The following is a 26,726-nucleotide window of genomic DNA, read 5'->3' as shown; positions in this document are numbered from 1 at the left end:
GAGGACATATGGAGTCTCCCAAGATCAAAGTTCTCGTTCGGGCATAGGGTTCGGGGGGGAAGGACTGTGTTGGGGTGGGGGGATGGCGGGAGGAAGGATATAGGTTTAAATGGGCAAGTTGATTGTATAACCTTCGAATCTGCATTGAGCCTGTTTGTAACAATAAGAAAATGCTAATAAAACCAAAGTTAACAAAAAAACAAATACATGAGAGAGTGGGAAAAAGGGGCTCATTCTCTCCAGGTTAAAAACATCAAGTCCTCAAAATCCAGCAAAGTTGCTGGGGTCTCTAAATTGGAGGGAATTAGCACATATCTGAGAATTCTCCCTAACAATTCTGTGCCCCAACATCGCCTCCAAAAAGCACAATTTCTCTTGAAGTGGTAAATGTGGCGTGGCAAGCATAACAGGTGTACATCAGTCTTGTACACCACATTTTGCGCTTTGGGGCTTTGAAAATGAAACCTGTTAATGTTACTTGCTATTTGCTACTTGTTTGGCATTGTAGCACTGAGTGAACGTTCAGTAGCATATTTCTGCACCTAAGTGGGTTTCTGGTAGATCAGACTTTAAACTATAGCATGCGTTGCATTCACAGTGAGACAGTAATTAAAACCTTACAACATGGTAAAAATACTGTCTAGTTTTTGTAGCAATAGGCTACATATAGATGATATATCTCAGGTTGTGGTGTATTATGTGAGGCTAAATCTGTGGCTAGTTTTGCTTACATCAGCGTTTGAAATGCAGCATGGCCCCAATGAGAAGTTAGGTGGTGCTGTATGAGAGGGTGTCCTTGTGCTTTGTAGCCAGATAATTATTCGCAAATTGTGGTCTTGCCTTTCTTTGCATTGTAACAGTAAATTATTTACAGGTGCTAACAAAGAAGTTGAAATCAGTCTTAACTTTTTCAGACCCATCATGCTTGCTCCCATCGATATGAAGGTTGGATGGGAGAGCTGGATCTACTGACCAGTTTAGAGGATTTGATTGGGTAGAGAGAAGGTTTAGTTGTTGGCAGGATAATGATCACAATTGGGTGGGGGGGACCATAGCCAGCGTGTGCTGCAAGACATTCAGTAAAACATGCTCTTTTCATCGATCACTGGTGCAAAGCTGATTCAATGAACACAGAGATCAGGTTCTCAAGGGGGGCGCATGCAGTCAGAATGTCTCTTGCCTAGTGTGGTTTAATGGAGGTTGTAGACCATTTTTGCAAAGATTTTATGATTAGGATATATTTTCTAATTAAGTTTTATATACTACTATATATATACTACTTTATATACTACTTTATATACTACTATAAGCGAATTAAATGGGACCCCATTCCATTCTCTAAATGTAACCATGTTTTTTTTTGGGGTGACCATTTTCTGTGTTTATATTTTACAGGTTCCATAACGATAGCCATGGAGACTCAAACTTCACATTGCTCACTACCCTGGCCATTACTTCAAAACTTGTGCTTCCTACACCTGCAAAGCCAATCCTGCCAGTGCAAACTGGAGTGCAAGCACAACAAGAAGAACAATCCAGTGGCATGTCAATTTTCTTTAGTTTGCTGGTGTTAGGTAATTGTTAACATTCATTGCAATACCACGTTGTTTGATTATTGACATCCAAGTGATGGTGTTTCTTAATGGGTGGTGGGGAGAGTTGTTTGCTGTTAATTGCACATATTTTCTCTGTGTATCAAAACATTTCTTTCCCTCATCATTCACCTGTCTATGTTTCAATTGTCCTTTTAAAAACACCGTCACAAAACTACTTTTTAGACACACCACCTCTTGAATTCTTTCTCATCCCAATGAATGAATTAGTTTTCAAAAATTGATTTGCAGAGTTTGCTAATATAATGTTCCTTGATTAGCAAACTCACCCATTTGATTAGCAATGTTGAACTAATGTTGTTAATGCCACCAGACGTTATTTGGATCCAAAACAAATGAGCATCAATACAGCATGTTTTTGTACCGGTGAAGTAAGATATTAGTGAGACAAATCAGGGTTTGCACATTTTTTTAATTCCACTAGACCTGGGGGGTAAGTTATTTAGTTTACTACACGACCTAAAAGAAATACACTCAATCCATAGCAACGGTTGATGAAAAATATACATGCACTTTCTGTAAAATGGCGCATGTCACCACAAACCCACTTGGTTTGGCACACTGCTGCCACCCAGAAGCCAGCTGTGCAGTGACACTTCTTTGACATTTACTGCAAAAAAAGTAAATGTTACATTTAAGTTTCAAACTACCTGGAGATGGTACTTGCCCTTCATAAAATCTACTGGACCATGCAAGTGGATGATTGGACTTTCAAGCTCTGGCTGAGTGTCTGTAAAATGTAAAAGGTTAGCTGAATGAATGCACACAAATAAATAGATTTGATTTAAAAAAAGGCCCTGAAAACAGTTTGGGTAGCTCTTTCCCGAAGGTGTCAATATGTAATGCAATCATAATTAGAGCAATGTGATCTCTGCAGGCTAACTACAGTGTGTGGTATTGCAGTAGATGTGTCGATGTGCAGTTTGGATAGACATATTGATCATTCTTTTGCGTAAACATCTAGTTAGCCTTGTGTATTCATTATGTAAGAGGAAAAAAAGTAAGAGACTTAGCAGAGTAGATGGCATAGCAGTCAGATAACTGGTCAAACTAGGTGGATTATTGTAGTATGCTGCCATCTCACTTTCAGGATAACTGGTATAAAACAGCTCATGCAGGTCAGGTCACATAGCTAGATTTGCCATTAAAAGCAGTTGACCGTGTGATCATTTACATTTTCCAAAGTGTTAACTTATCAATGTGATGCATCTTCACCCCCCAAAAAACAAATCTAGTTGACACTGAGATTTAGATACACTAACCTAAACAGTACTGTAAACCGTGCAGACAATGGAGTGCAATATAGAAGCAATACAATAGTTCTGCATTATGCAACAACTTACATTTTTAGGAATGGAATGGCATGTCTATTTTTAATAAAGTTACACATACTGGTCTTTGCCAAAGAGAATACATCTTTTCCAAAGAGGATATAGTTAGTGTAATAAAAGTATCATCCAGATTACTTCTGGTTTTCAATTGTTTGAAAAATAAAAATAATCTTGCCTAGCACTCCCACACAAGTGTTTGGAACTTAAGAGTGAAGGAGATGTTGCACTCTCTCTCTCTCCATTAGCTCCTTTGAACTTGCAGTGAACAGAGAAGAGGGTGGCAAGAGCCTTGAGAGTCAGAGAGGAATTCAGGGTGAGCAGTGCTTTTATTGAACTGGGTACCTTAATTAGCTAACCTTGCTACACAAGTGTCAATTTAATTAGCAAACCTACAGAATTGCATAGCCAATTGCTATGCGACACTGCTTATTTTAGCCTTGCATCCAAATGGTATTAATGTAGTGATATTAAATGTGTACCAGTCCTAGTCTACATCCCTGTGATGAGTGATCTCCATTTACCACACAAAGTCCAGGATAGCGCATGACCCCATGAGCAGAGTCATAATGCCAAGAAATAGAAGAGAGCCAGAGAAGAAGTGGGTTCGTTTTGGTGAGAAAATGTGCTGCAGAAACTATGAATGAGAATGTCGGTAGTATAGAACGAAGAGAGTGAGAGAGTGAACTGTAGCTGAGACGATAAGGGTAGCTTTGACCAATAAGGTGCCTTAAAACGAGTATGTGGCTTATCAACTGATGGAAAGCAGACCAATGTGGTTGCTCGGAAGGCACAAGCCTTTGGAAAAGATAACTGATGTGGCAGAAGCACAGAGGTAAGCACAGATTTGTAAAAATAAAAAAAAAAACGCAGCTACTTCTGATATCAAAGGAGTGACAGACTGATAGATTCCAGAATGAGACTCCACAAGAAAGCAGCTGGTGAAGTCTTGAGATGTTGTGACGCACACAAAGGGAGTTGAGGAGGTGGAATGTAAGCCAACAAGTTGAAGCAGACCCCAAGAGGAAGTACTGGGAACACAGAGAAAGCGAGACCGGGAAGAATGTTATGCTGAAATGTGTGGTTTCACCATTTTAAAAGCATAGCACAGTGGTGCTGACGCCATTAAGAGAACTAAAGATAATTCCGTGTTGGGGGTTGTGGTTTTATAAGGGGAAGCTGTTATTTACCAAACATGGACTTCAGATGAGTGAAGATGATCACTGATTCTGCTGGCCTTGATTGAAGAGCCTGGGTTATTCCTTAACCCAGGCCTCCTCTCTAGAGGGAAAAACTCTTTTTTTAATGATACGCCCCTCTGCCGAAGATAAGCCCAGCAGTCAGAGGAGTAAATCGCACAAAAGAGCGGGGCGCGCAACGCTTATGTCACCAAGCTGTAAAAGAAAACAAGAGGATTAGTATCCAGTACCCAGCTGTACAATATAGCCATAAACCAAAAGAGTGGCACCTGTCTAGATGTTGGAGTGTGCAGAACAATAATACTTGTACTCGTGAGATCCCCTTCTGGAACCTAGAGAACAGAGTTCAGAATTACTTGATAAGTCAAACTAAATGAAATACAGAATAGAAGATTAACTGGTACTTCCTTACCAATGTAGTATGAGGAGCAAAGCAATGAACCCAAGTATCCAAAAAGAAACGAAACTAATCGACGACAAGTGTAAAACAAACAGGGAATTAGTAAAAGTAACTATGCCCGGCCGGCACGAGGGTCGCACTAGGAGCGGGATGGTGCATAACCGCTATAGCTGCACAGCGTCCTAGGTTATGCACTGAGTTGACTCTATGAGAGTTTCTCTTGAGACTGTGGTGCCAGCAGAAGGATATGATGCAAGGAGTTCCTACAAGGACTAGAGGAATCAAAAGATAAAACTACAGGAGAGGTGGTGTACGTCTCTGTTGTTGGTGGTATTGAATAAGTACAGGAGCGCTTCGTAGCAGGAATGAGGGGAACATATGAGGAGCTCAGAGACAGTGAAAGGCTGAAAACACCACTGTATGGGTTCAGATGCCTCAGACTGCACACAGCGTGGTCGCGCTAAAGTAGTAGCACAATGAGGATAACGAAAGACTGACAAACCTTTAGCACACGCGCTGATTCCTGTGGGACCGTAGGCTGAAGAGTCCTTGAACAGACCAGAAGTAGATACCAGGATCAAGGATTAGGCGGAAGGAAATCTATTACACCGGTGGCGTAACCAATGCCAAAATCAGCAAGCAGCTGATAGTAATCACGTGACTGCGCGGCCACCTCTGCCAGGGCAACGAAACGTTGAGCCAGCTTTCCGGACTGCGTGCCTCCTCAAGTGTAACCTCCAGGGTAAATAAAACTGAGCTGTGACGTGTCGCCTTTGAACAGGGAAGGGCCTGGAATGCCGCGGTGAGGGGCGAAAACAGGAAAATGTAACAGAAGCACATTGGCACCAAAAAAGACAAGAGAGCCAAGAAGAATTACATGCTCAAAGTTGTGGTTCTAACACTCCAAACGCATAGTGCAGTTGCGCTGACAAAGAAAATGTAAGACAAATTGTATGTTGAGAATTATGACTGTAACATTTGTAAACATCACAAAGTGCTGCTAACAAACCGAGAGAACCAAAGAAGGACCAGATTGAGGAAGTTGTGGTTATTGTTTTCCAAAATTCTATCAATATGGCGCTGACCAGCAAAAGTGAACCAGTGGAAGGATTACATGTTGGGAGTGTTCAAGCCACAGCTCTCGAAGTATGAATCAGAAAAGACTTTCATGTTGAGATTTGTAATTCAGCTACTCAAAGAACATGCTGACTAGCAACCATTAGGTTTTGAACTCTAAGACTACAGTGCAATGGTATGGCCTGTGTGAGAAGAGCTATTGTCAAATGTGAAATTATATCGTGCCTCCTATTGCAACAAATATGTGTATATTGGCCTACGCCAAGCTGCTTATAAGCCACTTGTAAAGAAATCCGTGTTGCAAGGTCCTGACCTTAGGATCAATATAAGTCACCATTTTAGGTCAATCCGCCATTTTAGGTTCTCTGTAAAGTAACCCTGTGAGTTAAAATGGTGGATGATGTCATTCCGACATACAACATGGCCGTCTTGACCTCTGTGTGTAATTAATATGTAACTTGCCTGCAGGCCACTTGTTGGGGTTGTGAACTGAGACCTTGTCCTTCACTGACCTGTGTGTCAAGGATTACTCATGCAATGAAACTAATCCAAGAGCATATGTTAAGAACAATGTATTCAAATACTGAACTAGGAACACTTGTTTAACTACATTGTATTAATGTTTGAGAAGACTTGTATGGTGAATCCCAGAATACACAGTTGCCGTATAGGCTTGTTGACGTATGTATTAAAGGCAAACTAGTTGCATGTGGATATGCGAACTTGGCATGAACCCTAGATCAGTAATGTACTAGAGGAATATTAACCCGAAGTAGGGTTGGACATCATGTTCGCAAATGGTATAAAAGAGCGACGAATTCTAATTTACAGCGTCTATCACTAAGCACACTGAACCACGCTGGAGTTCGTTGTGTTGTACTGAGGGCCGATAGCTATCTGTTATCTTTCTCTGTAACTGTTCAGTATAAAATAGTTCTTTGTATTTCCTTTTGGGGTACTCGGCCTCGATATTTTGATTTTGTTTTCACAGTTGGCGCCCGAATAGGGACCCTCAAGATTGATGCCGGATTATCGAAGGTTGACCCTCGCTATCGGACCGGGATCGGACGGTGTGACAAAATAAGGGGCCCCTTCTGAACGAGACGCGACACCTCAGTAGTGCTACACGACCTGATCCCTGGACGATTAGCTTGTGTTCCGAGACGGCATCTTGACAAGGGTCCACTTATCGAGGCGGGCAGATTTGCCGAAATCACCAAACACGAGGTAAGATTATTTAGGTAAGATTCTTTGTAATCCGATCGGACCTCCTTAGGAATCGATCAGGTGAGTCGTGACCCGACTCTTAAATAATCCAGATAATTTGATTTTGGCGTATTGTATCTGCAGACACAATTATTGACAAGGTAACACCAATAATTTGATATGCCTGGGAAATTGTCTACCTGCTTCAGGGCGTTGTTCCACAGCGATAGACAATCTTTGGAATTTAGCCGTCCGGCATCACAGGAGGGGTCGCCGGCGTGTACTATGTACTGTAAGCATGGCATTGGAAGTATAGTGTTTAATGATATTTGGCACAGACAAACCAGACATGCCTCCGAACTTCAGTGGCCAATCAATGGTAGTTTTGAAATCCCTCGTATTGAGTATTTAGAGTCAATTCTATTAAAGAAAAAGGCTAGGCCTGCAGCATTTGATGTTTTGTAGAATTGGAAAAGGGAAGCGTTGTAGCAACTTAAGAGTAGAGAAAAACATGCGCGCTGTCATAAAACTAATGCCGAAAAAGCATTATTGTATGACCAAGATAAGCATTCTGAGTCGACTAGGAATATGGATAGGGCTTTCTCACTTGGAATTCAGAAAATCTATCCTTCTAAAGACCTTCATGTTTCCGACGAATTCATAGACAAATTGTTAAATGAACGAAGGCCTGGTGCCTCTGGGCCACCTCTGTATGTTCCTCTTACTGCTGCTTTGCCTCTTCCTGCTGCTATTCCTGCTCTACCTGCTGTTGTTCCTGTTGTTCCCGCTCCTCCTAATGTTCCTCTTCCTCCAGTTACTGTTCCTCCACCCCTTCCTATTGCACCAGTAACAGTACCTCCATTGAATTTGCCTGCCCCCCCCTCTCCCAAGTGGTCTTGTGCCGCTTTTAGTCGATCAGGGTGCGGGGTCAAGGGTTGTCACTCGCAATACTGTACCGCCAGAGAAGAAACGTGATTTGATTGCATGGGCTAAGCATTGTATGGAGAGAGATGATCAAGCTAATGTTTTTGCCACACTTTTTAATATGGATAATTTTCCTGAGAAAAATGTTTTTATTGAAGATTTAGGGATTAATTTATGTGTAATGTGGGGCAAATTAAATAATGCAGATCTCCCACAAGGGTTAAGGGATCTAAACACTTTAGCGTTTTCAAGAGACACTCTGGAGAAAGTAAATGAGCATGTCGGGAGGTTATTTGAGTATAGAAAGGAGTTGGAAAGGTTACAGAATGAGGATGACGAGGGGGAAAGTATGTATGTACAGAAACGGTTCCTTCCTTGTCGAAAATCGATATCTGAGGAAGCACGAATTTGTACGAAGGATGCGCTTAGATGGATTTCAGATATATCGATAACTCCAGTTGAGGTATATGACACATATAGTCAGTATACGCAAGAAATGCAGAGGAAAGTGATACAGGTAATGATGAGAGTACCTACAGGATGATTGTGTAAAAAGAAAGATTAGTTGTCCCTGAGAGTTATTGAGTATTTATAAGAGAGCTTTTTCACTTGACAATTCTTCGACTACTTTAGCGCTCGACTTCGTTCGGAGTCACCTACTTCTCAGTTGCCTATGAGAGAGGTTCCTCTGACATTTGTCCCGAAAGTTGAGATTGCGGCCAATGCTGCACAGGGTATAGTCGCTGTGAACATTCCTGCACATTATATATCACAGTTTGTTCACGTCCCGTTCTCAAGACAAGAAGTGAATACTATTAGACAATCTATTCCTGATATTAGGAAAAATCCAACAGGATTCTATAAAGAAATACAGTCTGTCTTGCAGTCCTCAGTATTCACCCTAGGTGATATTGATTTGTTATTTCCTGTACTCCTGCCCGTAGATTTATGGAAACAAGTTAGGACTATAGACGACGTACCAGGGTTGGGAGATGCATGGGCGAATATAACTAGATTCGATTGGAGAAAGGCTAGCTGGTGAAAGACCGCCCCAGGTGATACTAACTTTGCCTGATAGAATTATTACAAAATTGAAAACCATAATTCCTGAGAAAAGAATTATTTGGGACAAGCTTACGGCCTGTGTCCAAGGGAAGTCTGAGGGTGCTACCGAGTTCTTTAATCGGTTCAAACAGGTATTCTCGGATTTCAGCGGACAAGACTTAGGCACAGAGTCGGGGAAAAGATTATTTGTGGACAAATTTGTGCGTGGATTGCTGCCTGACATCCAGTCACAAATTATGTCTTCTGAGAGCGCTTGGCAGGCGAAGTCCCAATCAGTAGTACTGCACATGGCTCAGTACTACGAGAATCGTGTCAACAATGAAAAAAGAGTTGAAAAACAAAAAGGTGATTTAAAGACCAAAGTACTATTATAGCAAATTGTTAGAGGCCCCAGAGGGGGTAGTTCGCAGATTAGAGGTCAGTATGTTCCACAAGGGAATGTGCCCTTGGGCCCTGTGAACATTAACCAGTGTGCCTATTGTCGACAAGAGGGTCATTGGCGTGCACAATGCCCCGTCCTTCGACAGAGGTCGAATAACACATTTGGGAATATGGGTAGACGATCCAGAGGTCGCCCGGGTGTAGGGGGCCCTGGTAGAGGTCAGTTTGCACAGGATCCTCAGCAACCTTTTTCACAGGATAATCAGACTTCGAGTGCGGATACTAAGAACATATTTGATCATCTTTCTGCTGCATATCTATCTGAAGAGCTTCCTTTTGATGATATTCTGTTTCGTTAGGATTTCCCGAAACAGGGTTTGGAACCTACACCTATTCCCGTCAATCAGAAAGGTCCCTACGTTGAAATGGTGGTGAGAAATAGGAAAGATCAGTTTTTGATAGATACTGGAGGACAGAAGTGTCCCATTGATCACTCTCGGGTTCCAAACATTCCACTGTCAGGGCAAACCAATGTTTTTGTAGGGTTTTTTGGCACGCCAGTTGTTCGTCCAGTTTCTTCGCCATACCCATTTCTTTGGGTCCCTTTACGGACCGCTGTCCATTCCTTTTGGCTTCGAATTGTGGAGAGAATTTGCTGGGGTTGAATCAGACTTCGAGTGCGGATACTAAGAACATATTTGATCATCTTTCTGCTGCATATCTATCTGAAGAGCTTCCTTTTGATGATATTCTGTTTCGTTAGGATTTCCCGAAACAGGGTTTGGAACCTACACCTATTCCCGTCAATCAGAAAGGTCCCTACGTTGAAATGGTGGTGAGAAATAGGAAAGATCAGTTTTTGATAGATACTGGAGGACAGAAGTGTCCCATTGATCACTCTCGGGTTCCAAACATTCCACTGTCAGGGCAAACCAATGTTTTTGTAGGGTTTTTTGGCACGCCAGTTGTTCGTCCAGTTTCTTCGCCGATACCCATTTCTTTGGGTCCCTTTACGGACCACTGTCCATTCCTTTTGACTTCGAATTGTGGAGAGAATTTGCTGGGGTTGAACCTGTTAAAAGAATTAAATGCAGTAATTTATTGTTCTTCTGATGGAGTGCGATTGACGATTTCACCACCGCAACTTTCTGTCTCTCAATTCTTAACCAGACCTTTGCCGCCAGAATTCAGTGATGTACCAGAGTGCTTATGGGCTGTTGACGACAAGGATGTCGGTGTTTTACAGATTGAGCCTGTTAAGATAGTTTTGAAACATGGAATTGAGCTGCCACGCATTCCCCAGTATAAGATTTCAGTTGAGGACGAGCAAGCTTTGAAATGCATTGTTTCCGATTTTGTGCATCGCGGGGTGATCGAGGAAATTTCAGGAAGTTTGTGCAATAGTCCGATTTTACCCGTGTACAAGAAAGGCGATAATGCAATTCCATTCTGTTTCATAATTGATCTACGTGCCATTAATAAAGTCGTCGCTCCACAATTTCCAATTGTGCCTGATGTGACGGCAATATTGACCATGATTCCAGCTACAGCTACTTACTTTAGTGTTGTGGACCTGAAGAATGCTTTCTTTAGTATTCCTATACACAAGGATAGTAGATATTTGTTCAAGTTCACCTTAGGGGGACGCTCGTTCACATTTACTTGTGCACCTCAAGGTTACACAGAGAGTCCTAGCATCTACAGTAGGGCTTTGAAAGAACAGCTGGATACTCTTGAATTGCCCTCTACTTGTACATTACTTCAGTATGTTGATGACTTGCTTTTAGCTGCAGACTCTGAAAGTGCCTGCAAGGAGGGCACTGTGTTGTTGCTTATACATCTAGCTAAACAAAGCTTCGCTTAAAAAGTTTCAATATTGTTGCCAGGAGGTCGCGTATTTAGGCAATCTCCTGTCAAAAGAAGGATGAAGATTGACACCTGAACGCATAAAACACATTTCTGGCATGTCTGTCCCAAATGCACAGAAGGAAGTTAGAGCCTTGATAGGTATGGCTTCTTACTGTAGGTTGTGGATCGCAAATCTTTCACTAGTGATCAAACCTATGTTGGCTTTGACAAAGAAGGGCAGTTTTTCGCCATTGCCGTGGAACGCGGAACACCAGCAATCGCTTGATTTGCTCAAGACTGCATTATGCTCGGCAACAGTTTTGGGCACACCAAACTATGAAAAGGCCTTTGTGTTATTTGTGCATGAATGTGATGGATGTGCTTTGGCTTTATTAACACAGGAACATGGAGGGAAGAATAGGCTGTGCGGTTACTTTTCTTCCGCCCCTGATCCTGTAGCATGTGCTTTGCCAAGATGTTTGCGAGCTGTCGCTGCTGCTGCTGCGTCTGTAAAACAGAGTGAGGGAATGATCCTAGGCCATGATCTAACCCTGATGGTGCCTCACTCTGTAGATGTTCTACTGAACCGAACCCAAATGCAACAGCTCACTTCCGCACGGTTGACGAGATATGAATTGATCTTGTTTGCTCCTCGCATCCAAATTAAGAGGTGTTGTGTTCTTAATCCGGCTGAACTCCTATCTTTCCCGCAAGGTACTACTTGTGGCGATGAAGAGTCACATGACTGTCTGTATACTACCGAACAAGAGACAAAGGGTAGAATTGATTTGAAAGACACTCCTTTGAATAATCCGCAAGGAGAGCTGTTTTGTGATGGCTCCTGCTTCAAACTTCCGGATGGTACATCCACAGCTGCTTATGCAATCACCACATTAAGCACGGTCGTGGAACCCAAGAGAATCACACATAACTCTGCGCAGGCTGCAGAGATTATAGCATTGACCCGAGCTTGTGAACTTTCCGAACTTGCAGTAAACATATATACTGATAGTCAGTATGCCTTTGGGGTGGTTCATAACTTTGGGAGACTTTGGACAGAGAGAGGGTTCTTATCTTCACATGGCACTAAGATCCAACATGGCTCCCTATAGTACAACTGCTCTCAGCGCTTGCGCTCCCTATTCAGTTAGCTTTTATGAAACGTGCAGCACATCGAAAGATTACAGATGACATAGAAAAAGGGAATGCTTTCGCTGATTAGATAGCTAGACAAACTGCTACCAATCTCCGTACAGAGATGTATGTTTCAAGGGAGACTGGAAATGCTTATGCAATGGACGAGGGTGTTGGGTCTGTATGGGATATCCAAGCTGATGCCACGATGAAGAATCCAAGAGGTGGGCTGAAGGCTTGGGGAAACTTGATGATGACGGGTGTTGGGTGGACATAGTTGAAGGGAAATGGCTACTCCCTGACGCGTATGTAATGATGATGGTCATCATGGCCCATGGTCCTATGCATGTATGTGCTCAGAAAGTAACGGACATATTAGAGAAAGTTTGGGTAAATGACAACATTTTGTAAAATGCCCAACGCTATGTTCAGGATTGCATGATTTGCCTACAACACAATGTGGGAAAGGGGACAGCAACTCCAAGGGGAAGTTTTGGGCCACCCTCTGTCCCTTTTGAAGTCATCCACTTTGATTTTATTGAAATGGAACGCTGTAATAGTATGAAGTACTTATTAGTGGTCATCTGTGCTTTTAGTAAATGGGTTGAGGCTTTCCCAGTCAAAGATGCTACAGCCATGACTACTGTGAAAACCATGTTAAAAGGGTACTTCCCGCGGTTCGTGCTACAAAGAGTCATCTGGTCGGACAATGGTCCACATTTTGTCACTGCTGTAATTCTGCAGATATGTGCGCCATTACAGATCGACAAACTGTTCCATTCAGCCAGACACGCTCAGAGCGCCGGACTAGTAGAAAGACACAATGGTATCATCAAGAACAAGCTCGCTAAGACGTGTGTCGGCACTAAATTAAAATGACCGGACACCTTACCGATCGTGTTATTAGCCATATGTACAACCCCTCAAACTAAGACTGGGCTCTCTCCATTTGAGGTGGTAATGGGGAGACCTGCCAATATCTGGAACCTTCCTAAATGTAGATCTTTGAGAAATTCTGAAAATGTATTACTTTCAGATTATTGCAGCCAGTTGACTAAAAACCTGTATTTGATTTATCAGCAGGTGCGAGAGGCTTTACCTGTGCGATATGAGGTCCCGGGCCACAGCATACGGCCTGGAAGCTGGGTGCTCATCAAGGCATTTGAGCGATCTTCCTGCCTTGCACCTCGCTGGCGGGGCCCATTCCAGGTCCTGTTCGTCACACAGACGGCGGTGCAGGTTTCTGGTAGAAAGAACTGGATCCATGCGTCGCAGGTCAAGAAACCTCCTCACCCAGTGCCACACGATACAGAAGAAACAGACCCCCTCGCTAACGCTGCAACCAACGATCCCAAAGCAGTAGATAGCGCTGAGAGTGTATCGGAGAATCTTTCTGAGCCTGTGAGGCTTGGGAAACCTGCCATTTTGTCTCCACACTCTCCACTCTCTGATACGTTGCTTTCAACAGGAAGTGACGACACATTGTTTCCGGATCAATCAGTACCGGGAAAAGCAAGGTACAATCTGTGTCCAAGAAAATAGACTTGCGGCACGGTTTGGCTGTGCATTCGGAGAAGGAAAGGATCATCGAGGGCTTGTTTTTGCCCAAATTTGAGAAAGGGGATTCTGTTGGCTAGGGTTGTGGAAGGACTAAGAAGTCGCGTGGCCGGGAGGTCACCAGCAACAAACATTGGGGGTTTCCGTTTGAAGACTACAATGCCTGCCACCGCTACCGCTCGTATGGGACTTGTAAATGATTGTGTGACCAACCGTGATAATGGACAAAGGACTTGGGCCCCGAAAACGTATTGCTGTGTTCTTATAATAATATTTGGTTTTATAATAGTCACTGTCTTAGGCTTATGGTACCTCAAGGAAACTCATCCTTTAGAGTCCTTGTTACCGACTGAAAATGTACCTACTGTTCCTACTCCCTTTGTAGATTTGCATACTCTGTCCCCTAGGGACTCCCAGCATAGACAAAGGTACCACAATAATACTCTGCTACTTATCATGAATGTCACGCATGCCATTTTTAATAAGTCCAACTGTTGGGTCTGCTCACATTTACTGCAACACGGGGATAAGGGGCTAGATTGGTATATTCATCCTTTACCTTTGACAACTGCTTGTTATGCTTCTCTTAGAGCACTGTTCTTTGGGCGTTGGAACGATAGCATCTCGGGGAACTTTGATGGCACTAATTTGAATAGCTTTGAGAAACGTGTTCTGACTCCCCTGGGATGCTCGCTTTTTGCAAATAAGAGTAAGCTCAACGTTGCTTCTATTAGGCCTTCTGATAGACTGTCTCGTCCTTTTCAATCTTTGATTTCCTTTAAGATGGCTCGGATAGGCAATAAGGATGCCATGCCCCCTTCTTACACTGTTAACCATAGCCCCGATTCAGTTTCTTTCTGCATACAGAGGAATGGCACTCAGTCAATGGGAGATTTTAGAGGTTGTGCCAACGTTGCAAATCTGACTGGGGAAGACAGACCTTTGTATGTAGGTGAACCTGTCTACTTTGTTTGCGGTAATGTAGCATTTCCATGGTTGCCCAGGGATTGGCAGGGAACCTGTTATTTAGGGATCATGTTACCTGGGGTGTATATAGCTAGTACAGTAGAGGTTTCAAAGGCTTGTCCATGGCGGGACGAGAATGGTGACACTCAAGCACAAATCTTGGGAGATGTAGCAAAATCATGTGTGCCATTTTGGGGGCAGATAGCAAATTCTGAAGATATCAGAAGACTAGCGAGAGTACTGGAGAGAACCATCAACCGGACCACGGACATACTCTATATATAATATGACATTAGAACAGAAAGCGATAAGACTAGTAGCGCTTCAGAACCGGATGGCATTAGATGTCATTTTGGCTGAACATGGTGGAGTGTGTAAATTAGTGGGGTCCGCTTGCTGTGTTTTCGTGCCAGATTCCTCCCCAACTATCTTCAAGGCAATACAGAATCTGCACGTCCTTAGTTAAGAAGTGCATGTTCCCGAGGGAAACTGGAATCTTAGCGCTTGGTTCTGGGACTTCTTGCGATCTTGTGGTTGGAAGGTACTTTCGGTCTTACTGATCATTTTAGGAATTCTGTTGTTCCTTTGTTGTTGTATCCAGTGTCTACGTAGTATATGTTCGATGCTAGGGGGATGTTGCGCACAAGCAATAGGTACGATAGGACATAAAGTGTATGCCCCGGATAAAACCTCCAAGGAATACGTGTTAAAGGAAATTTTAGCGAATGACATAATGGCAATAGATATTTCTGACAGCGATTCAGGGTGCATGGACGATGATGCATTGAGTTATTTGCAAGGAGATCAGAAGTAGTTTAGCACTTGGCATAGGCCAAAAGGAGGGTTTGTCAAATGGGAAATTATATCGTGCCTCCTATTGCAACGAATATGTGTATATTGGCCTACGCCAAGCTGCTTATAAGCCACTTGCGAAGAAATCCGTGTTGCAAGGTCCTGACCTTAGGATCAATGTAAGTCGCCATTTTAGGTCAATCTGCCATTTTAGGTTCTCTCGATAAAGTCACCCTGTGAGTTAAAATGGTGGACGATGTCATTCCGAAATACAACATGGCCGTCTGTGTGTAATTAATATGTAACTTGCCTGCAGGCCACTTGTTGGGGTCGTGAACTGAGACCTTGTCCTTCACTGACCTGTGTGTAAAGGATTACTCGTGCAATGAAACTAATCCACGAGCATATGTTAAGAACAATGTATTCAAATACTGAACTAAGAACACTTGTTTAACTACATTGTATTAACGTTTGAGAAGACTTGTATGGGGAATCCCAGAATACACAGTTGCCGTGTAGGCTTGTTGACGTATGTATTAAAGGCAAACTAGTTGCAAGTTGATATGCAAACTTGGCATGAACCCTAGATCAGTAATGTATTAGAGGAATATTAACCTGAAGTAGGGTTGGATATCATGTTCGCAAATGGTATAAAAGAGCGACAAATTCTAATGTACAGCGTCTCTCACTAAGCACACTGAACCACGCTGGAGTTCGATGTGTTGTACTGAGGGCCGATAGCTATCTGTTATTTTTCTCTCTAACTGTTCAGTATAAAATAAAGTTCTTTGTATGTTCCTTTGTAACCCGTGTTCGGTGTATTTCCTTTTGGGGTACTCAGCATCGATATTATGATTTTTTCGCACTATAGGAGCTTTGACGAATCCAGAGGTTTCGTCTCTTCTTTTTCCCTCGGGGAACCTGCTTAGATACTAGGCAGGGGACCTTGCTCAGGCAAACCCTCAGCGTGGAGGGGATCGGAGAGAACACAGAGCGAAATGGGAAGAAGCAGGGATTTTCCTAACCCCATACCAAGGGCATAAAAGCCTAGAGAGATGGAAAGAACTGAATAACCATAGAAACACACATATTGCAATCCTACAGAGCGGCATGTGGAAAGAGGGGTTACCAATACCCCAGGGAGATACATGGGACACTGGGAAAGAGGAACCCAAGGGAACTAGAGGGGCCCAATAAGCTAAGTGAAGAGCAGATTATTGGAGAGAACAGAGTCACCCAAGACGTGAACCAAGTGAGGAGGAACCAACCCAAGTGGTGGAGAGGGATCAGAGAAATATCCCTCCCCTTAAGACAACTTGGACATGTTGTCTTTTCAGGACTTTATTTTGGAAACTTGATAAATGTTTGGAACTTTGAGACTGCCAAGAACTATCAAACCATGCAGAATTGTATTCTATGGATAACCATTGGATCCGGAACCAGGAGGGATTCCTGGAAGTTCCATGAGAGAACAGGGTGAGCAACTATGAGGGCATGGCACTCTGTCTAGTTTTTCTTTTATATTTTTTCTAAGTGGTAGGACCAGTTTAGAGGAAAGGTTTGGGCAAAGGACTATTTTTTTATTGTGAGTATTGACAAGCACCATAGTATGGTTTGTTAGGGAGGGAACTCCCCTTTTAGCAATAGGGCTAGGAAGGCATTTTCTTTTAAGTTAAATACAATCCTTTGACAACATGTCCTCTGCTCCGAGTCCTTCTTCTAGCTTGGCACATACCTTCTGACTTAATAGTCTCTAGTACTCAGAACAGATCATTGAAGAGATCTCGCCAACCCTGATGATTGAGAAAAAGATGGATCCAGAATTGTAATTTTTTTTTTCTTATGGTTGGTTTATTGCAAACCTTTTTATAAAAACATTTACCATCCATCAACATGGGGAAAACATCATCACTCAGAAAACACAAATCACAATTTTGATATGACACATTCAAATTAAACAGTAATAATTACATCTTCAATTTATGTTAGCATTTCCTTTGCTTTTTACAGTTGAAATCAGTGAAGGTTCTATCACTTCCTCTTTACATCTCATCACAGCGAATATCATGGAATAATTTTCCCCAATTAGAAATACATTTCACCACTCATCCACGAATAGTGATCTGTAGTGCTTATGCACTGCACTCATATGCTTCTGTCTCCTTATTGCAAGACTATTACAATCGATTATCAAATGTTTTAATGATTCAATCCTTTCTCTCGCCTTGCAAAATCTACATGAGGGGGTCATATCTCTATTCAGTCTCCTCACACTGAGGATTTACTTGGTGGGCAGAATATTTAATCTCAACCTCATAAAGAGATCACAGTATTTGGGGAAAGGAAAGTTTGCAAAATATCGCGGTAGTTGATTCATAGACCTTTGTTCATGTACCATACTCTGTGGTAATTTATAGGATGAACTTTTTTCTTGTGTATCGATCCAGTCTTGCCTCTTTAAGTAGGTCTTCATTTTGCAAGGTTTTTTTATTAAGATTTCATCAGGAAACTCAAAATTGTTTAACCACTCACAGCATTTACTTTTCCAAGCATCCACCAGCCAACCTTTTTTTGATTTCCTGTATTTTTTAGTATTTTGAATGGGAGAAGGGTCTCTATCTCTATGCAACCACGATAGAGACTTAGTGTTCTCCATCTAACCATGGACTTTAGAGACTGCTATCCCAACACATATCTCATTTGGGATATTGGGAGGGATCTTGGGAGACGTAAAGTCTTTTTCCAAAAGTGTCCCTCTATCACATCCCAGAATCCTTCTGGGATATTCAGGGCAGTTTCAGCACCATAGATCATAATAGGGGCCACTTTTTGATTGTAGAAGGAGATCATTGGGATATCCCACAATTTTTATGAATCATCATAGCTTGGGAGGTCAAACACATTAATTTTAATCTGAACCCTTCTGTTCAAGTTCTTTCATTTAAGCTGCAATTAACTAAAACACCCAAGTATGATATAGAATCCACCTGTTCCAGGACCCTGTTAACCAAGGTCCAGATAAAGTTGAATTTCTTTTTCCCTCGTACATTCAAGAAGGTAATTATTTTAGATATATTGGTGTTTATCCTCAAATCATTTGCTTTCACATAAACATCCAACTGGTCTAATCTCCTCTGTAGGCCTATTGGAGTTTAATCGATCAGGACCAAGTCATCTGCGTGTAACATCCACGGAATGACTTGGTCATACATTTTAGGAGCAAAGGCCCTTACCCCCATCTGAGATTGTTCCATATCAGACACATACAAAATTAACAGTAAAATATGTTGAGTGTACTTAAATTGCGCAGGTAGACCTAAATTACAGTAATTAATACTTGAATTTCCAATTCAGAATCCATAACAACATCAGAGAATATACATGGATGAAGCCATTGGATGTGTGTAAAGTGATTTATTCCAAGCACAGCCGACATGTGTTTCGACCACTGGGTCGTTATCAAGGCTGTTATTAATACAGTTGCAATGATTCAAACATCAATAACACACAAAACAGAAAGAAATAAAGTATTTTGTTTTGTGTATAAGATTGTTTGCAAATATTGGTGTGAAAAGAAATGCCAAAGCATCAAGACACAAGTGATATAAACCAATATAGTGCATTTGGAAAGAAACCCAAATAAAATAAAAAAATATACATGTAAAACATTATATACAGCATAGATTTTGTCAAAACAGGTATACATACCCAAAATAGGGCACAGATAATCAAGGAGGGCGAAAGCAGGAGTGGGGGAATAAGACGTGAGAATTTTTTAGCACATGGTAAAGGTTTAGCTGCTCAAAATGTATTATATTTTTTTATACATTTTTCACTCTGTTCAAAAGGATTAGTTACAGCTATATGTGTTATCTTCAATTTGATCCAGTCTCAGTGATCACTAAATACAGTTTCTGCACAAATACCATTGCTTTAATGCGTTATTGAGACCCATTACCTAGCAACAAAGTACCTTGTGTGATTGTTAATAATCATGCATATTATAGAATGCTGGTAACTAGCAAGTCTTGTATTTCTGGGCAAATTCCTACAAGGTGAAATATGAAGATACTAAATATTTGTGGTCACATAATGCAAGTAGCCAATTAGTAATTAATGGAGAGGTAAGCATGGAAAAATTGGGGTGCAAGGTCCTTCCCCTAGTAGGTTATAGTATCTTGGATAAGCAAAGTAGATACTGCGCTGCAAGGGTGGTTCCTCAGTCAAAGAAACCCCTGTGGTAGGTCATCTGAGTTCATGGCTTGATTGCCTATAAGATAGGTCAGTAACACTAGTGAAATGCCGATAGGCAAGATGTACACATTTACAGGAATCAGGAGAACAGATGAGGTGAGGTATTAGGACACTGGTTGTGAGAGAATAAATCTAGCTGTCACCTGAGTGGAAATTTGTGGTAGGGCACAGTGGTCAGTCTGTAACTCTCGAGCTCCCTTTAATACAGAGGTGTCAATACCTGCAATTCAATGTGAAGATTGCTAAATTACCTAGTAGTACGAGTGAAGGGCAATCAAAATAACAATGGCTTAGTATAAGTGGCTAGTAGCCAGAAATTTAGGGATAGTCTTACCTTGGAAATCGAATTGAAGGGATAAATCCCAAGCGGTTCCCAGCAGTGAGCGTTTGTGCTCAGTATGACAGTCTTTGTATAATTGCGCAACGCAACCGCGTCTGACGTCACACGCATGCGCGTGACGTCACGCGCATGCACATTGACGAAGCGTGACATCATGCGCATGTACATTGCAAATGTTACGTGACGTCACGCGCATGCACAAAGCAAATGTTAGCGCTGCAGGTAAAATGCTAAATATTATGAATATGTTGGTATCCAGAATAAAGATCAGCTCTATTGCTGAGATAAGGATGTCAATTGAGATAGTCAGTGTCATAAAGGTATAAGGACCTGCTGTGGGATAGTACTAGTGATGAGGTATAGATGCTGTGTACTAGCAATCCAAGATGCCAGAGTATGAAATTGCATCATATATGTGACGGATCATAATGGTGACCCAGGTCTCTATGGGAATAGAAAGAAGCTGATCTAGGTGGTATGCAGATAGATGTTTATTAGGTGTGGTCCCCAGCCATAAGTAATACGTAAATTGTAAAGTGAAAATACACTAAGACATGATGGAAAAACTGAAAAATAGTCAAGCATTTTTCATATATAAATGGACAATGTTGCCCAGATAACGCGAAGATCTAGAGAGAAGTTGATAAAGTCACGTTGGTACAGAAATGAGTCTCATTAAGACTGCGGGCCAAATTATGTTGACATATCGGAGTCAAACAGTTAATCCACAGTTGATCAGAGAATAGAGCAAAATTACAAGAAAACATACATCTCATTGTTTGAATCGTTGTAACTGTATTAATAACAGCCTTGATAACGACCCAGTGGTCGAAACACGTGTTGGCTGTGCTTGGATTAAATCACTTTACACACATCCAATGGCTTCATCCATGTATATTTTCTGATGTTGTTATGGATTCTGAATTGGAAATTCAAGTATTAATCACTGTAATTTAGGTCTACCTGCGCAATTTAAGTACACTCCACATCTTTTATTGTACATCACCTTGGAGGTTTTAAGGGGAACGTTCTGTGTACTTTCTGCTGCATTCAGACAAGGCTATAGGAAGTTGAGCGCACCACGTACAGTTATCCCCCCAATTTCTGTTATTTACAAAATGAACAGTATTGCTGCCAAAGGGCAGCCCTGTTTTGCTCCCCTACTCGTATTAATTTATTTGGTTACAACCCCTTCTGCAGACATTCTGATCTGAATCGTGGTTTGCGAGTGAAAGGCTCTAATTGCCTCGAGGCCATCTAACGGGCAACCCCGCTTGGATAGCTTCATTCACAGTTTTTCTTCTGTTGATACAATCAAATGCTTGTTCCAAATCAATGAAGGCTAGATGGATACTCTACTTTGTCTTGATAGCCTTCAACTTTAAGACCTTGATTAAGAACAAGTTTAGATTAGTTCCAATACCTTTAATGAACTCTGTTTGTCTTTTGTCAAAAAGGCCTGAACCAATGGCCCATTTTTTAAAATGACGTAGAAGGATGGAAGCAAAGATCTTGCCAAGCGTATCCAAGAGGGCGATGGGTCTATAATTCTTTGGATTGTCTCTCTCGCCCTTCTTGAATATGGGTATAATCAACACAGTCTTCCATGACTGTGGGATCGCTCTTGCTCTGAGAATTTGATTAATAGCATGAGACAAAAGCCAGCCAATCTTCAGGGTTTTGCTTGATAACCTAGTTATTCCGCCCATCGGGGGCCAGCTGCACGAGAGGAATTAAACTTTTGGATTAAATATAACATGTCCTCTCATTCAAATGGTATAGACAATAGGGTGTCTTGCTTTAGTTCAGACACTTGGATTTCTTTTGACAAGGATAATTAGAGGTTGGTAAAGAATTCGATCCAGGCTTTCTCACTTACTGACAGAATAACAGCAGAATAACAGCTGCTAACTGGAAAATTGCATTGTTATTCAGTAAAGTCGCTAGATCGCGTGTGTTCTTATTTACAGTTATTTTCATTTTCATTTCAGCTTTGGCTTGATAGCGGGGCGCCTTTGAGGATAGCAACCAATTCCTATACTGTTGTTTCCTTTTCTTCTTAAGGGCAATCTTATCACCTTTTATGTGATTGATCTATATAATGTAGATCTGCTCTCAAACATTTTTTTCATTTTTCACTTGAAGGTTGGGGTAGTGAAGTCTATTCACTTAATTTGGAAATCGAGCAGGACGCTAGTATAATCAAGACCAGTTTTTCCTGTTTCCAAATGGGCTCTGTATTTAACAAAGATCTTTTGCACGTCTGCTGGTGATATTCTAAGGCGATTACCCCCTTGATTCCCTAGTAATTTATCCATTTTCAGGTTAACCAACGCATAAAGCCCTGGTTGTGTCGAAATCCACGGTACAACCGTCTAAATTGTCTAAACCCCTCTCGGTGTTGCCGAACGTCAACCTGCCTGCTGGTTGAGTCTAACCACTTGGCCGTGAGGAGTGTTTAAACATAGCACAGCATGACATGCATAAAGAACAGATGTGCACACTGCATGCATGAATCCATCATCACTCCTGCAATTTCCCGTAACCATTACTAAGTATCATTGAAGTGCACAGAGACTGTATGGGCCAATAGAAGGCTATGGTAGATGAGGAATAACACCAAGAAACCTCATCATTCCCAACCTGCACAACATCAAGCCTCACACATTGAATGGAACATGACCAAACACTGCATACCGAGTGCCTTCAACTTGGACTTTAGTTAATGTAACAGAATGTGCAGCACAGTAAATGCACGCTGAAGTGCAAAATGCAAAAATGCTACAAATCTTGACTATTACCAATACATAATTGAGAGGTGCAACCAATGTAGCTTCATTCAACCATGCAAACACCCACCAAGCCGTAATCTTGTTACATAACCCTTCACCCCTGAGACATACTACTAATGGCTATCTGACCTAATCATATGGGTAAAGGTTTAGATGGATATGTACATGAAGACCTGTATATGTAGAATGCATACCGTGAAGACCACTGTATTACTAATGCAAATGAGGCAAATATGTACGTTGCCACTGTATAGGCACAGTCCAGCTTCATTGGTAACACATAAATGAGTCCATTGTTGGCAGCTGTACTTGATTTGTGAGAGTGCAGGTTCACAGTGAATGGGCCATGTGACAGTAACTGCACCTATCCCCCCCCCCCACACCCATGCATCAGCCCTAAGTCCACTTACCGGGTTCATAGCCACTAAAACATGCCATGTACAGTTATGAAACCCTGTGCTTAGTTGACTTTTCGAATGAACACTGACCGACAGGCTGATTGACTCTGCCATTGCAGATATTATTCCATTTCCCTCCCTCACACGCCTCGCCAGTTGGTACACCCCCACCATTGCTCTGCCCAGCATTTGTGCCATGTTCCGCGAGGTGTCCTGCATGCTCTGGCGCGTCAGTTGTGCCTCAGTAAGGTACTGCGCCACTAATGCGTGCATTGCCTGCTGCCTTTCCTCCATCCTGGTGAGGTGTCCCTCAATGTCACATATATGAGTGGCATGGTTGGTGGGCTCCGAGGATCTGTGGGACTAAACACCGCATCATCCACCTGGCTACCATCACTCAGTATGTTGTGCACACTGGCCTCCACAATGCTGTGTTCTCCAGACCCTTGTGTTGGTGTTGCCGGTTCATCATGCTGGCTTTGTGCCGGGGTAGCAGGTTCATCCTGCTGGCTGGGGTCCAGGGAAACGGGTCCTTCCTGCAGGCTGGGTTCCAGGGAAACGGGTCCTTCTTGCTGGCTAGGGTCCGGGGAAACAGGTCCTTCCTGCAGGCTGGGGTCCGGGGAAACAGGTCCTTCCTGCTGGCGGGGCAGCTTGGCAGCAGGTGTTGGTGGCTGCCAGGGCTGCTTGGCAGCAGGTTCCTCCTGCTGGCGGGGCTGCTTGGCAGCAGGTGTCGGTGGCTGCCAGGGCTGCTTGGCAGCAGGTTCTTCCTGCTGGTGGGGCTGCTGTGCAGCAGGTGTTTCCTGCTGGCGGGGGGACGGGTGGGCTGGGCCAAAGGTGTTGTGGCATGCTCCGGTCTTGTGGTGGATGTGCTTGGCTCCTGGCTCGAGGTGGTGGATTTCCTGCAGCAGGGCCGTGGCCCTGGGTGTGGTAGCATGTTCCCATTCGCTATCAGATGATGTGACGTTGGGGGACAGTGAGGCAGGGCATCAGTAATGGGTGTGGATCCATCTGACAGATATCAATGCTAGTACATTCTGAGTCATGTGCATTGGCATGGACATGGTGGAGGGCATGGCATGGTGCACACATGAATGTGTGGGGGATGAGGTGTGGGAGCATGTTTGTAGTGCGGCCATGGAGTGCGCAGTGTCTGTTGCCTGGGGTACTGTTGTTTGGCGGTTTGGGTGTTATGGGCATGCCACACGAGCTTTGTGACATGTTGAGTTTGATTGTGAAACGGATTGGTTTCACTTGTGGCTGTTGCTGCATTGATGGTGACTCTGCGGGAAGTCACATGGTGGGTATGACAAGTGTGCGACAGGTGTCATTGATGTGTGCATCTTGTCATGAGGTGGCTTTGGCCACGTGGTGGCACGGCGGTGGCGACAGCAGTTGGACATTGGGCAATATGAGTCTGTGTGCATGCAGATGCTACTTGTGTGGCCAATACAGGGGACACGTGGGGTGTGTCAGTGGGGTTTGTTTTTGGTGCTGCAGCCAAGTGTATAGTACATGTGTTTAAGGAGGTTGTTGGTGGGTGGAATGGCAGCAGGGATCAGGTGGCACATACATACTTGACAAATTGACCTGCCCATTGGCATTGGGGCTCCAAGGTGTGTCATGTGACTTTGGGGTTACGGGGAATCACCGACATCATCAGATGTCGCAGCCTCTGCATTACCAACTCCCTCTATGGCCTGCATGGGCAGCACGGTGCTGCACGTCTTCTTCCACGCCTGCAGTTTGATGGGGGATCGTGCTCCCCCTCCTGTGGCCAGACCCTGGCTGCGCTCTGCGGCAAGGAGGTTGCAGACATGGAGACATAGGTTGTCCCACCTCTTCCTACAGTCTCGCACAGTCCCGGTTGTTGTCCGCACTGCAGAGACTTTAAAGGCCATATCCTCCCATTTGGCCTTTTTCCGTATTTGGGCTTGGCGCCACAGATCTGTGCAGAATACCTCATCTGCGTGCTCCATAAGGGTGTCAGCCAGCATGTTCAGTTCCTGTTCACTGAACCTGGGTTTGCGGCAACGGACGACAGGTTGCCTTGCAGACATGTTCTTCTGTGTCGGTATGTGCTCAGATTTTGAGTAACATTCCTGTGGTCTGAGGAATGAGGATTGAAATGGATTATGTTTTTATAATGACCACCGGTGCATTTCCTTTCCCGGCGCGATGACGTTCTGACACCGGTAATTTACGGGCTCCTCGGTCCCGGGGTCGGAGTCTGCGACAACGATGATACCGGGGATGGGGGGTGCTACCGTTTCCGGCATGCCGGAATGCACATTCTCGCTGATTCAAACTACCGTAGATTCCGCAGCATTGTTACATGGACACGGTAGAACCGCCATGCCGGTAATTGTTTTACTGGCAAACTCATAATGAGGCCCCTTGTCTCGATGGATTGTGTTGTGCATTACTGAGTATTACACTCTGGCTAGCTAAGAAGTCCCTGATGTTTTGAGAGCACATTCCAATAGAGGAGTAGCTACTTCCTCGGATCTATAATGAGGGGTGCTGGTGCAGGACATTAGCAGTGCTGCAACCTTTTCATCGCTGCACACCTTTACTAAACATTACTGCCTTGATTCTATATCGCGTCAGGAGGCTAAATTTGGGAATGCTGTTCTTCAGAGTGTAAATCAGAAATAAATTCATCTTTACCCACCTCCAGCTGCATATATCAAAAATGAGGAATACGTGGGAGGAACCAATCCATTAGAAGAACAAATTATTTGCCTTGGTAATGTTCTTTCTACTGGATGTTCCTCCCACATATTCCTCATCGCCCTCCCAACCTGAATTCTATCCTCTGTGAATTTCCATTTTGGTCCGCCTTCCTCTCTTTCATCGTCTGGTTTAGTCACCTTAAAGACTGATGTGCAAAGGAGAGGGAGGAAAAACATGAACTGAAGCAATGGGCACCGTGCATGCTACTTAGAATGGTGTTGACGTCACGTTTGAGAGCGGGATGGAAGACGCCGAGGACCACAAGTCGTCAACACACCACTCTACTGACGAAAATATTTTCTGAAGCTGCACAACAGAATATGAATAGATCAAACATGAGGAATACGCTGCAGGAACATACATTAGAAAGACCATTAACACAGGTAAGTAATTCGTTCTTCTAACTTAAACATAGTAAGTATTCAACCAGAACCCTTGGGGAAAAAAAGAAAAAAGCTTCACACAAGAAACTGTATCAATTGTGACACTTCTCTTTCTAGCATTTAAAATGTATGTACAATTTAAAATATTATTTCTTTCAGTCCTGCTTTTAAAAGCAGTTTTACTCCTTTTATTACAGGAAAGCGGTGCCAGTACTGACATTTCTTGTAGAGCCACCTTTCTATTTGTTTATTTAGTTAAGCAATACCTTTTACATTAAACCTTCCACTTGTGTCACATAAATAATACATCATTTCATTCAAACATAGTTATTCCAG

At 42.9% G+C, this 26,726-nt stretch overlaps 1 protein-coding gene across 1 annotated transcript in view; it reads left to right on the top strand.

The window, feature by feature from the left end:
• SLC9A8 (solute carrier family 9 member A8) overlaps window positions 1–26,726 on the top strand; it is a 1,353,696-nt gene that overhangs the window by 160,176 nt on the left and 1,166,794 nt on the right. The window contains exon 3 of the mRNA XM_069651262.1: window positions 1,396–1,574. Coding sequence (XP_069507363.1) covers window positions 1,396–1,574 — 179 coding nt within the window. The remainder of the gene's footprint in view (window positions 1–1,395; window positions 1,575–26,726) is intronic.

The sequence above is a fragment of the Ambystoma mexicanum genome, chromosome 3p (assembly GCF_040938575.1).
Source record: "Ambystoma mexicanum isolate Mex_15411 chromosome 3p, UKY_AmexF1_1, whole genome shotgun sequence".
Lineage (NCBI taxonomy): Eukaryota > Metazoa > Chordata > Amphibia > Caudata > Ambystomatidae > Ambystoma > Ambystoma mexicanum.
This window is presented reverse-complemented; position numbering and strand designations above follow the sequence as displayed.